The following is a 13,008-nucleotide window of genomic DNA, read 5'->3' as shown; positions in this document are numbered from 1 at the left end:
TTTTGATTCGTGCCAGTAATGCCGGGGTGAGATGGTATCTCATTGTGGTTTTAATTTGCATTTCTCTAATGGCTAGTGATCGCGAGCATTTCCTCATTATCTAGTAGTTTTATGGATTCGTTTTTATATTTAACTCTTGAATCTATTTTTTTATTTTTAATTTAGTATATGATGTGAGTTAGAAATTTTACTTTTTTGTTTTCATATAAGTACTCGAGTGCTGGTTATTATGTTAATTTCACATTAATTGGAAATGCCACCTATATCCTTATTCTTACATACACCAGGGTCTCATTGTGGACTTCCAGTTTTGTTCTGTTTGTATTCTAATTTTTTAATTTTTTGATAATTTCAGTATATGATAGAACAAGTTTTTTCCATTACTTTTCATTTGTTTTTTTCTTAATTGTCTTTTGCCAGCTTTGATTTTTATGAAAGCATTTCAAGTAGTATTTGCAATTTACTTCTGTTGTACAAATGTCTGAAGTTCATAAAATTGCCTCAAGTCTTAAGAATTTCCCAGCATATTAGAATGGGTCCAAGCTTCTGCCTCTTTGCTGTCCTGCTTTTGTTCCCATTTTACTGCCTTTGTCTGTAGGATGGTGCTCAGTCCCAGCTGTACTTTTAGGATCACCTGGTCGGGGGTGGGGGGGTCCTTTAAACATATAAATGATTAGCCCATACTGTAAGAGATTCTGACTTAATTGATCTGGATTGAGGTTTGCCCATTGGTTTTTTAAAAAAGCATTTCTCCACCATTCTAATGTGCATGTATAGCTTTTAGTTAACCCTTTATTCCCACCTCACCTCGATTTTTAGGTTGACAGGAACTATTTTAATTGTTTCCAGATCCTTATGCCTTGAGATGGATTTAGGGGTATGAGATAGATACACTTTATCTTGGAATTGAATTGAATGTAGCCTAAGAATAGGGTAATGGTGAGGTGGGTTTTTTGGTTGGTGTTGGTAGTGGTAGTGGTGGTATGAAAGGAAATATCACAAAAGAAATAATTCCTTTCCTCTTTGAGGTAGGTGAGTTCTTAGTCATTCTAGGAAGTTAGGTCCCTTGTGAGAAAAAACAATATATCATGTTCTGGAGTAGCCTTAGAAAAATCTTAATCCTCTGTCATTTTTGGTCTCTGAAGAAGGTCAAGTTGATTCATGGGGTAGCCTAGGTTTTATATCTACTCAAGTACAGGTCTCAGATTTGACCATGGTTTTACATCAGTGAACTCTTATATATTTGACATTTGATACTATGATTGACTCTTAGAAGGGAGGCCCCAGATTTTTTAATTGTTTGGTTTTTGGGATATCACTGCCAGGAGGTGGGGTTTGGTGGGAAGTTTGTTATATGTTACTTAAAAATTACTGATTTTGAAATTTTACATTATTGTGACTCATTATTATTTTTCCTCTTTCAGCATTATCTGCATACCAGAGATACTACAGTTTACAATCTGACTACTGGAAGGTTAGTCCACATTTGCATGCCTGTTTGTTTTTTTGGTCAGATTATTGCTGGTTATACTCAAAATGAATTGTATCCACTCCTCACTTACCAACATGGTCAGGTTCCAAAGACTGGGTCGTTATGTGAAAATCGATGTTATACAAAAAAGGAGAATAATCACATCAGATCACAAAACGGAGGATGACTACATCGTTATGTAACTGTCAAATTACATCATTACATAGCTACCAAGTTACGTTATTATATAACTTCCAAACCACTGAGAATCATGGCCCAGCCAAGTTGACACATAACCTTAATCATCACAGCCAGAGTTACTCTGACCTTGTGCCTTAATGTTTGTTACTGCCAGATGTACATTGTTAATGCACAAAAGAATCGGATAGTAGATTTTTTAGTATTGTCATAAATGCGAAATGTTGGGTAATGAGATAGTTGATGAGTGAGGAGTAGGTGTATTCTTTTGCTTTTTAGGTTGACTAAAAAATAATACTTCTAGAGGAAAAGCTTGGAAAAGGGAAAATGAATGTTAATTTGTTTATGCTATCTTATATGAACCACCGTGTATTTGATTAAAAGAATTAGATTGCTTCTGATGCTTTCTGTTGGCCATAGATGATCCTAAACTGTGGTAACTTTTAAAAGCAAGCAAAACCAACTAAACAAAGTGATTCCTTGGTTTTCTTGTCTTAAGTTGGTACCTGGAAGTAAAAGATGTATGGTGGTCAGACTGAAGTGTATCAGGCCGAAAAGGGAAGGTGTAATAGGAACATTATGATGAAATCTTTCTTGGTACGGTCTGTAATTGAAGCTTTGAGGAGAGCTGAAAACTAACCATTTTTTAAAAGATCTACCTAAATGAAGAACTGTGCATAGCAGTGAATCATCCACTTTATCATCTTACTTTAAGCAGTGCATAAAGTTATCCTGGATGGTTAATCTTTCACGTCATATTTACTCTTCAGTGTAAGTATATTGACCAGTGGGTTTTCTTTATATGAATTGCTATTTCAGATACTTCTGTGGATTTTTTTGTTTTTGTTTTTGTTTTTTTTTTGGTATTGGCTTCTTTATCTTTGTTTTTCATTTGTAGGAGTTTACATCTTGGTAATTTTTTTTTTTAATGTATTGAAAATACCTCCCCTAGTCTGTGGCTTGTTTTTTTTTTTTTTTAAGCTTTATTGAGGTATAATATGAGTAACATAACATGCACTCATTTTAAGTATGCGGTTAAATGCTTTTTAGTAAAATTTCAGAGTTGTGCAATGATTACCACAGTTTTAGTTTAGAACATTACCCCAAAAGAAACCTTGTGTCCACCCCCAGCCCCTGACAACTACTTACCTACTTCCTGTCGCTATAGGTTTACCTTTTCTGGGTATTTTGTATAAATGGAGTCATACAGTATGTGGTTGTTTATGACTGGCTTCTTTCACTTAGCTTATATTTTTAAGCTTTATCCATGTTTTAGTGCATGGATTAGTCCTTTTTATTACCTAATAATATTCCATTGTGTCATTATACCACACGTTATTTATCCATTCATCAGTTCATGGGCATTTGGGTTGTTTCTACTTTTTGGCTGTTGTGAATAATGCTGCTGTGAACATTTATGTACACGTTTTTGTGTGGATGTGTTTTCATTTCTCTTGGGTAGATATCTAGGAGTGGAATTGCTAGTTCATAGGGTAAATCTATATGTAACATTTTGAGAAACTGTCAAAACTGTTTTCCAGAGTGACTGCACCATTTCACATTCCCACCAGCAATGTATGAGGGTTCCAATTTCTCCACATCCTGTCAACACTTGTAATTGTCTGCTTTTTTAGTGTAGCCATTTTAGTGGGTGTGAAGTAGCATCTTCTTTTGGTTTTGATTTGCATTTTCCTAATGAGTAATGAAGGAGCCCTGGTTACTCAGTGATTAAAGTGCTTGGCTGCTAACTGAAAGGTCAGCAGTTTGAACGCACCAGCTGCTCCGTGGGAGAAAGCTATGGCAGTCTGCTTCCATAAAGATTTACAGCCTTGGAAGCCCTATGGGGTAGTTCTCCTCTGTCCTGTAGAGTCACTATGAGTTGGAATCAACTCGATGGCAGTGTGTTTGGTTTGGTTTAATGACTAATGAAGAGGTCCCAGGGTGGCACAAATGGTTTGTGCTCAACTACTAACCTAAAGGTTGGTGGTTCAAATCCACCTGGTGGTACTGCAGAAGAAAGGCCTGGCGGTCTGCTTCTGTAAAGATTACAGTCAAGAAAACCCTATGGAGCAGGTCTACTGTGTAACACATGGGGTTGCAATGAGTTGGAATTGATTCGATGGAAACAGGTTTTTTTAATGACTAATGATGTCGAGCATCTTTTCATGAGTGTCTTAGCTATTTATATGTCTTCTTTGGTACAATGTTCAAACCCTTTGTCCATTTTTAATTGGGTTTTCAAAATTAAAGTTAATTCAGTTGTAAGAGTTCTTTATGTATTTTTAATACAGTCCTTTATCAGCTATATAATTTGCAAATATTTTCTTGTAGTCTTTGGCTTGTCTTTTCACTTTCTTTATGGTGAATTTCGAAATATGAAAGTTTCGAATTTTGTTGAAGTACAATTTATTCTTTTATTGTTTGTGATTTTGTTGTTGTACCTAAGAAATCTTTACCTTACCCAAGGTTACAAAGAATTATTATATAATTTATTCAATTATTTTGCGTTATGCTTTTACAGATAGTGCTGCAGTCAACAGTCTAGTAAAAGTGTCTTTTAATATTATTGTTAGTGATTTTTTGTTAAAGATTCCTAAAAGTGGGATTGCTGGGCCAAAGGGTAAGTGCTAAATATGACTCCTTTGGGACTGAACTATTTTGCATTCCTTTCAATGATGTAGGTGAGTGCTTGTTTCCTCTTGCTCTTTCCAAGAAAGCATATATTAGGAGGATTTTTGCCAACCTGATAGGTGAGAAATGATAGCTCATTGTAGTTTTAATTTGCGTTTTCTTAATTGTGAGTGAGTTTGACGTATTTTTGTGGGGGAGGGGCATTTAAAGACCCTTTGCATTTCTTTCTCTGAAATATTTGTGCATATCTCTTGCCATTTTCTATTGCCTTTGTTTTTGTTTTTCTCTTTTATATAGTCACACTTTATGTATTAGGTGTATTTGTCCTTTATTTGTGATATAATTTGGGCAGATATTATTATCCAGTTTGTCATTTGTTGTTTTACTTTGCTTTTGTGTGTTTGGTTGGTTGTTTTTGCCCAAGGAGAAGCTTTTTTGTTTGCTTTTATTTCTGTGTAGTCAAATTTATTGGTGTTTCCTATATTGCGTCTGCATTTTGAATCATAGGACAGTTTTTTCCTCACTCCCAGGTGTTAGGGAAATTCACCCATGTTTTCTTCTATTGCTTGAATGCTTTTATTTTTTACATTTAGCTCTTAGATCCATTTGGGATTTTTCTTTGATGTATAGTGTGAAGAACACCTAATTTTATCTGTTTCCATATGGTTATCTCAACACAATATATTTTTTAAAAATTCACGTTTTCTTCCACTAATTTGAGGTGTTACTTTAACTATATACTAAATAATCATATGCAAATTTCTTATTTAAGCATTCTTTGGTCTGTTTCATTAGTCTGCTCATGAATTAAATTACCACATTGTTTTACTTATAGAAGGAGCCCTGGTGGCGCAGTGGTTAAGTGCTCAACTGCTAACTGATAGGTCAGAGATTCAAATCCACCAGCCACTCTGAGGTAGAAAGATGTGACAGTCTGCTTCCGTAAAGATTTACAGCCTTGGAAACCCTATGGGGCAGTTCTACTCTGTCCTACAGGGTCTCTACTAGTAGGAATTGACTTGATGGCAGTGATTTTGGGTTACTTATACATGTTTGGTTTACTTACAGAAGTTTTATAGTATGTTTTAATATACGGTAGGACTAAAGCGTTCTTACTCCAGTGCTCTTGTTTTTAGGATTTTTCTGTCTCTCCTTGTTTGCTTGGTTTTCCAAACAAACTTTTTAATTAACTGTTTAGATCCACAAAAATATGTGGCTTTTTTTTTTTTTTTTAGCTTTCTGAGGTATACTTTACATTATTTTAAGTGTACAATTTATTAAGTTTTGGCAATTATATAGCGTTGTGTGATTGTATCGCAGTCAAGACATAGAACTTTCTCATCACCCCAAGTGTTCCCTTTTGCCCCTTTCTCGGTGATTCCCACTTTAACCCCTGGTCTTAGGCAATTATTTACCTGTTTTTTATCCCCCTGTTGTTTTTGTTGTTAGATGCTGTCTAGTTGGTTCCAACTCATAGTGACCCTATGTACAACAGAACAAAACACTGCCCTGTCCTGCACTGTCCAAGCAATCATTGGTATGCTTGAGCCCATCATTGCAGCCACTGTGCCAGTCCATCTCGTTGAGGGTCTTCCTCTCTTTAGCTGATCCTCTGTTTTACCAAGCATGATGTCCTTCTCCAGGGACTGGTCCCTCCTGATAACATGTCCAAAGTACATTAGACAAAGTTTCGCCATCCTTGCTTCTAAGTAGCATTCTGATTGTATTTCTTCCAAGACAGATTTGTTTGTTCTTCTGGCAGTCCATGGTATATTTGATATTCTTCGCCAACACCACAATTCAAAGACATCAATTCTTCTTTGGTCTTCTTTTTCGTTGTCTAGCTTTCACATGCATATGAGGCGATTGAAAACACCATGACTTGGGTCAGGTGCATCTTAGTCCTCGTCTTAGTCATCTAGTGCAGCCATAACAGAAATACCACAAGTGGATGGTTTTAACGAAGAGAAGTTTTTCTTCACAGTAAGGTAGGCCGAAAGTCCAAATTCAGGGCGTCAGCTCCAGGGGAAGGCGTTTTCTCTCTGTCGGCCTTCTCATCAGTGTTCCCCCGGACTAGGAGCTTCTCGGCACAGGGACCCCGGTCCAAAGGACGCGCTCTGCTCCTGGCACTGCTTTCTTGATGGTATGAAGTCCCCCTGTCTCACTGCTCACTTCTGTCTTTTATATCTCAGTAGATTGCCTCAGGACACAATTCAGTCTTGTAGATCAGGTCCTGCCTTACTAACACAACTGCCATCCATCCTCCCTCATTAACATCATAGAGGCAGGTTTACAACATACAGGAAGATCACAAGAGTTCTTTTGCAGTAGATTTGCCCAGTGCAATACGTCATTTGATTTCTTAACTGCTGCTTGCATGGGTGTTGATTGTGGATCCAACTAAAGTGAAATCTTTGACAACTTCAGTCTTTGTTTATCATGATGTTGCTTATTTGTCCAGTTACGAGTTTTGTTTATGTTGAGGTGTAATCCATAGTGAAGGCTGAAGTCTTTGATCCTGCATCAGTAAGTGCTTCAAGTCGTCTTCACTTTAAGCAAGCATAGCTGTATCATCTACATGTTGCATGTTGTTAATGAATCTTCCTCCAGCCCTGATGCCGTGTTCTTCTTCATATGGTCCAGTTTCTCAGATTATTTGCTGAGCGTACAGATTGAATAGGTATGGTGAAAGGATACAACCCTGACGCACACCTTTCCTGATTTTAAACCACGCAGTATCCCCTTGTTCTGTTTGAACGACTGCCTCTTTGTTTATGTACAGATTCCATATGAGCACAGTAAAGTGTTCTGAAATTCCCATTCTTTGCAATGTTATCCATAATTTATTATGATCCACACAGTTGAATGCCTTTGCATAGTCGATAAAGCACAGGTAAACGTCTTTCTGGTATTCTCTGCTTTCAGCCAAGATCCATCTGACATCAGCAGTAATATCCCTCATTTCACGTCGTCTTCTGAATCTGGCTTGAATTTCTGGCAGTTCCCTGTCGATGTACTTCTGCAACCATTTTTGAATTATCTTCAGCAGAATTTTAGTCACGTGTGATGTTAATGATACTGTTCAGTAATTTCCACATTCTCTTGCATCACTTTTCCTCTGCAATGGGCAAAAATATGGACCTTTTCCAGTTGATTGGCCAGGTAGCAGTCTTCCAAATTTCTTAACAAAGATGAGCAAGCGCTTCCAGCGTTGCATCCCATTGTTGAAACATCTCAATTGATATTCCATCAATTCCTGGAGACTTGTTTTTCTCCAGTGACTTCAGTGCAGCTTGGACTTCTTTCTTCAGTACCATAGGTTCCTGAAATGGTTGAATGTTGACCAGTTCTTTTTGGTACAGTGACTCTGTATAGTCCCTCCATCTTCTTTTGATGCTTCCTGTGTCATTCAGTATTTTGCCCATAGAATCCTTCAGTATTGCAACTCGAGGCTTGAATTTTTTCTTCAGTTCTTTCAGCTTGAGAAAGGCCAAGTGCGTTCTTCCCTTTTGGTTTTCTAACTCCGGATCTTTGCACATTTCATTGTAATACTTTACTTTGTCTTCTTGAGCCACCCTTTGAAATCTTCTGTTCAGCCCTTTTACTCCATCATTTCTTACATTCACTTTAGCTAGTCTAGGTTGAAGAGCAAGTTTCACAGTCTCTTCTAACATCCATTTTGGTCTTTTCTTTCTTTCCTGTCTTTTTAATGGCTTTCTGCTTTCTTCATGTGTGATGTCGTTGATTTCATCCCACAGCTTGTTTGGTCTTTAGTCATTAATGTTCAGTGCATCAAATCTATTCTTCAGATGATCTCTAAATTCAGGTAGGATATAGTCAAAGTCATACTTTGACTCTCGTGGACGTGTTTTAATTTTCAACTTCAGCTTGAATTTACATATGAGCAATTGATGGTCTATTCAGTAGTTGGGCCCTGGTCGTGGTCTGGTAGGATGTGTTTTCATTCTTGTTTGATTCTATGAATTCCTTTATTCCGTCCTTAATTTCTTCTATAACGCAGTAGTTTTTGAGCAAGGTGTTGTTCAGTTTCCATGTGTTTGATTTTTTTTTCTTCGCTTTTTCTGTTGTTGATTTTGACTTTTATGGCTTTATGGTCAGAAAAGATACTTTGTAATATTTCGATGCTTTGGATTTTGTTAAGCCTTGCTTTATAGCCTAGTATGTTGTCTATTCTGGAGAATGTACCATGTGTGTTGGAAAAGACAGTCTCCTTGTCTGCTGTTGGGTGGAGTGTTTGGTATATGTCTGTGAGACCAAGTTGGTTGATTGTACAATTTAGCTCTTCTTTGTCTTTTTTGAGCTTCTTTCTGGATGTTCTGTCCTTCACCGAAAGTGGTATGTTGAAGTCTTCTACTACTATTGTGGAGCTGTGTATCTCTCTTTTTTCAATGCTGTTAGTTTGTTTTACGTATTTTGGAGCACTGTCGTTGGGTGTGCAAATATTTATTATGATTACGTCCTCATGGCGTATTGACCCTTTAATCATTATATAGTGTCTTTCCTTATCCTTTGTGGTGGATTTTACTTTAAAGTCTATTTTGTCAGAGATTAATATTGCCACTCCTGCTCTTTTTTGAGTGTTGTTTGCTTGATACATTTTTTCCATCCTTTAAGTTTTAGTTTGTTTTGTCTTTAAGGTGTGTCTCTTGTAGGCAGCATATAGGCTGATCTTTTTTTTTAATCCAGTCTGCCACTCTCTGTCTCTTTATTGGTGCATTTAGTCCATTTACATTCAGCGTAATTATTGATAGGTATGAGTTTAGTGCTGTCATTTTGATGTCTTTTTTTGTGTGTTTTTGACAGTTTCTTTGTTCCACTTAATTGTCTGTGCTGAGTTGTTTTTCTTTACATATTTTCTTTTCATCTTTTTCATTGGTGTTGATTTTGTATTTGCTGAGTCTTTATATTTTTCTTGTTTTTTATTTTGACATGTAGGATTGTTAGTTTCCTTTGTGGTTACGTTAATATTTACCCGTTTTTCTAAGTTTATACCAGTCTTTTATTTCCTTATATCTCCTTGACTTCCTCTCCATATAAAAAAATCTATGTCTACATTTTTTAGTCCCTCTTGTTTGTTTTAATGTTGTCATCTTTTACATATTGACATCTGTTTCCCTATTTTCAGTGTTTTAGCTTTAATTTACTTTTGTCACTTCCCTATCTGGGTTGATATCTGGTTGCTCTGTCCTGTGTTCTAGTCTTGGGTTGTTATCTGATGTTACTGATTATCTAACTGGAAGGCTCCCTTTAGTAGTTCTTGTAATTTTGGTTTGGTTTTTGCAAATTCCCTAAACTTTTGTTTATCTGGAAACGCCCTAATTTCGCCATCATGTTTGAGAGACAGTTTTGCTGCATATGTAATTCTTGGCTGGCATTTTTTTTTTTTCAAGGCTTTATATATGTCATCCCATTGCCTTCTTGCCTGCATGGTTTCTACTGAGTAGTCTGAACTAATTCTTACTGACTCTCCTTTGTAGATAACTTCGTTTATCCCTAGCCACTCTTAAAATTCTCTCTTTCTCTTTAGCTTTGGCAAGTTTGATTATAATATGTCTTGGTGACTTTCTTTTGGGATCTACCTTATGTGGGGTTCGATGAACATCTTGGATAGATATCTTGTCATCTTTCACGATATCAGAGAAGTTTTCTGCCAACAAATCTTCAACAATTCTTTCTGTATTTTCTGTTATCCTTCCCTGTTCTGGTACTCCAATCACTTGTAGGTTATTCCTCTTGTTAGAGTCCCACATAATTCTTAGGGTTTCTTCATTTTTTTAAATTTTTATCTGAGTTTTTCTCAAATGAGTTGGTGTCCAGTGCTTTATCTTCAGTCTCACTAATCCTGATTTCTGTTGCCTCAGTTCTGTTCCTATGACTTTCTATTGAGTTTTCTAATTCTGAAATTTTATTGTTAAACTTCTGGATTTCTGATTGCTGTCTATACATTCTTGCAGCCTGTTAAATGTGTCATTATGGTCTTCTCTGATCTTTTAAATATCCTCTATTGTGTGTTCTCCATTTTGCTTAATTTCCTTCCTGATTTTTTGAAGGTTCTGTATATTAATCTTTTGTATTTTGCCTCTGGTAATTCCAGGAAATTTTCCTCCTCTGGAAAATTTCTAGATTCTTTATTTTGGGAGCTTGCTGAAGCCATCATGAATTGCCTCTTTATGTGATTTGATATTGACTCTTGTCTCCGAGCCATCAATAAGTTATTATGTTTATTTATGTTTGCTCACTGTGTCCTAGCTTCTTGTTTTGTTTTGATATGCGCAGGAAGGCTGCTCGTATGAGGTAGTTTGATTATTGGCACCTTTGAAGCTTTAATGTCCTGTCACCAGATGGTTAGATCTGTTACTAGGTATGTGAGCTCAGGAGTCCGCCCACTCCTCTTGTATGGAGTCAGCTCAGGTGCCCAGGTAGATGGTCACCAAGTATGTGGTGCAGGCTCTCACTTACAGTCCTAGACAGAAATGGGTGATTGGTGTAGGCACAGGCATCTGGCTGCAGCAGGGGGACACACTCTGAGCAAGGCAGGAGGCTGATGGCCGCCCCCGAGTGTCCAGGAGGAAGGCGCGTCCCTGTTCCCTAGAGCGTGTAGGTGGGTGGCTTTTGCAGCCGGACTTTGAGCATCTAGTGCTGTTGGCTGTAAGGACTGGGGGGCACCTCTTCTTCATGGGCCCCTATGGCAGGTGGCTAGGTGTCATGGGTGGAGCCACCAGTCCTCAGGCCCCTGATGTGGGTAGGTGTAGACCCTGCTTAATGGGCAGAGCAGTGTCAGATGTCAAGAATTTGCTACTTCACAGCGGAAACAGTTGAAGTTAGACTTCCGGTATATATACCCTGTTATACTGCGGTAATGAGGGCCTACGCTATTGAGATGGGCTCACACAAGTCTATGCAATGGGAAAGGCACTCAAAGTCCATGGATCCCTTATGCCTGTGCCTAGGCAAAGGAGCTGTGCTTACCCTGGGTTCCTGGCTTAGGAGAGCCGGCAGTTTATTTTTTCCCCTGTTGGTTAATTTTTTCACTCTCCAAGGCAGGGAGAATGGCTCCGGGCATGTGATGGATCCTGCTTCTGGCCCAGGGGACTCGGTAGTTGCTGAAGCTGGTCTCAGACCCAGTGCACAGCAGGGAGTGGGGAGGTAAATGGGAGAGAGGTGTTTCTCTAAGGGGAGTGTTTTTTATCTGTGTGGTAAGCCATACGGAAGTAGTTATATTTCGCTGATGAGGGCTACTTCTCACTGGTTCTGGGTGGCCACGTAGACTCTGGTGCTGGGTCTCTCCCGGTGCGGAAAACATGCCTCTTGAGCATGGCTTCTTGCCTGCCTCACCGCTCACCCATGAGCTGCTCAGACCTGAAGGGCAGCGGCTCTCGCCTGGTTAGGTCTGGCAACTCCTTGCTGCTGCCCACCCGTCTCTCCCTCCCCTGCCACTCTGTCCGATTCCTCAACTCTGCCTTTGATGTTCACAGCTCCCAGATTGCCATATATAATCAAATTACTTGTTTTTTCCTGTCTTTGTTGTAAGAGGGTCCACTGGAAGCGTCTGACTACTCCACCATCTTGGCCCTGTCTCCCCGTGGTCTTGTTCTGACTGATGATACTGAGCTTTTAATTTGTCTCTTTCCACAGATGTAGTCAATTTGATTCCTGTGTTTTACATCTGGTGAGGTCCACGTGTATACTTGCTGTTTATGTTGTTGAAAAAAGGTGCTTGTAGTTTAGAAGTCATTGGTCTTGCAAAATTCTATCATGTGATCTCTGGTGTCATTTCTGTCACTAAAGACATACTTTCCAGCTGTTGATCCTTCTTCATTTCCAAGTTTTGCATTCCAATCACCAGTAACTATCAGTGCATCTTGATTGCATGTTTGATTAATTTTAGACTACAGAAGTTGGTAGAAATCTTCAATTTCTTCATCTTTGGCCTTAGTGGTTGGTGTATAGATTTGAATAATAATCGTATTAACTGGTTTGCCACATCAGCAAATGAGGGTCCGGAAAACTTGACTCCATCCACATCATTAAGGTCCACTCTGTTTTGAGTAGGCAGCTCTTCCCTAGTCGTATTTTGAGTGTCTTCCATTTATTTTTGTATATCTAGTGTTCGGGAATGCTGGATCACATTGCAAATGTAGGTTTCACAGATAAAGTAATTTCCAAAGTGGCTGTACTATTTAATATTCTTAACAGTGATATGTGAGATTTCCAGTTCCACATCTTGCTAGCTCTCAGTATTGTGTTTTTAACTTTAGCCGTTCTAGTTGATGGTGATTTTTCATTTTGCTTGTAATTTGCATTTCCCTGATGACTAAGTGATGTTGAGCATATTGTATATGCTCTTGGTTTTTGTATAGCTTTTTTGTGTGTGTGTTGTATGAATTACATATTCTAACCTTTTGTCCATGTTAATATTGCTTTTTCATCATCTTAATTTAGTTTTATGAGTTCTTTGCATATTCTGGATAAAAGCTCTTTGTCAAATATATGTTTGGAAATATTTTCTCACCGTCTGTGGCTTGCCTTTTTGTTTTCTTATGGTGCCTTTTGAAGAGTGGATTTATGAATTTTTTAAAGTCCATATAATGAGTTTTTTCTTTTATAGTTTGTGCTTTTTGTGTTTTTGTAAGAAATCTCTGACTATCTCAGAATCATATTTTCTGCTCAGTTGTTTTTCAGACCAT

At 38.0% G+C, this 13,008-nt stretch overlaps 1 protein-coding gene across 18 annotated transcripts in view; it reads left to right on the top strand.

Moving 5' to 3' along the window:
* KDM6A (lysine demethylase 6A) overlaps positions 1-13,008 on the top strand; it is a 260,874-nt gene that overhangs the window by 105,260 nt on the left and 142,606 nt on the right. For all 18 annotated transcript variants that reach the window (XM_004376914.2, XM_023731902.1, XM_004376913.2 and 15 more), the window contains one exon: positions 1,425-1,474. In XM_004376914.2, the coding sequence (XP_004376971.1) occupies positions 1,425-1,474 (50 nt within the window). The remainder of the gene's footprint in view (positions 1-1,424; positions 1,475-13,008) is intronic.

Source organism: Trichechus manatus, unplaced genomic scaffold, assembly GCF_000243295.1.
Source record: "Trichechus manatus latirostris isolate Lorelei unplaced genomic scaffold, TriManLat1.0 scaffold00046, whole genome shotgun sequence".
Classification (NCBI taxonomy): domain Eukaryota; kingdom Metazoa; phylum Chordata; class Mammalia; order Sirenia; family Trichechidae; genus Trichechus; species Trichechus manatus.
The sequence above is the reverse complement of the archived record's forward strand: the minus strand, read 5'-3'. Positions and strand labels throughout refer to the sequence as shown.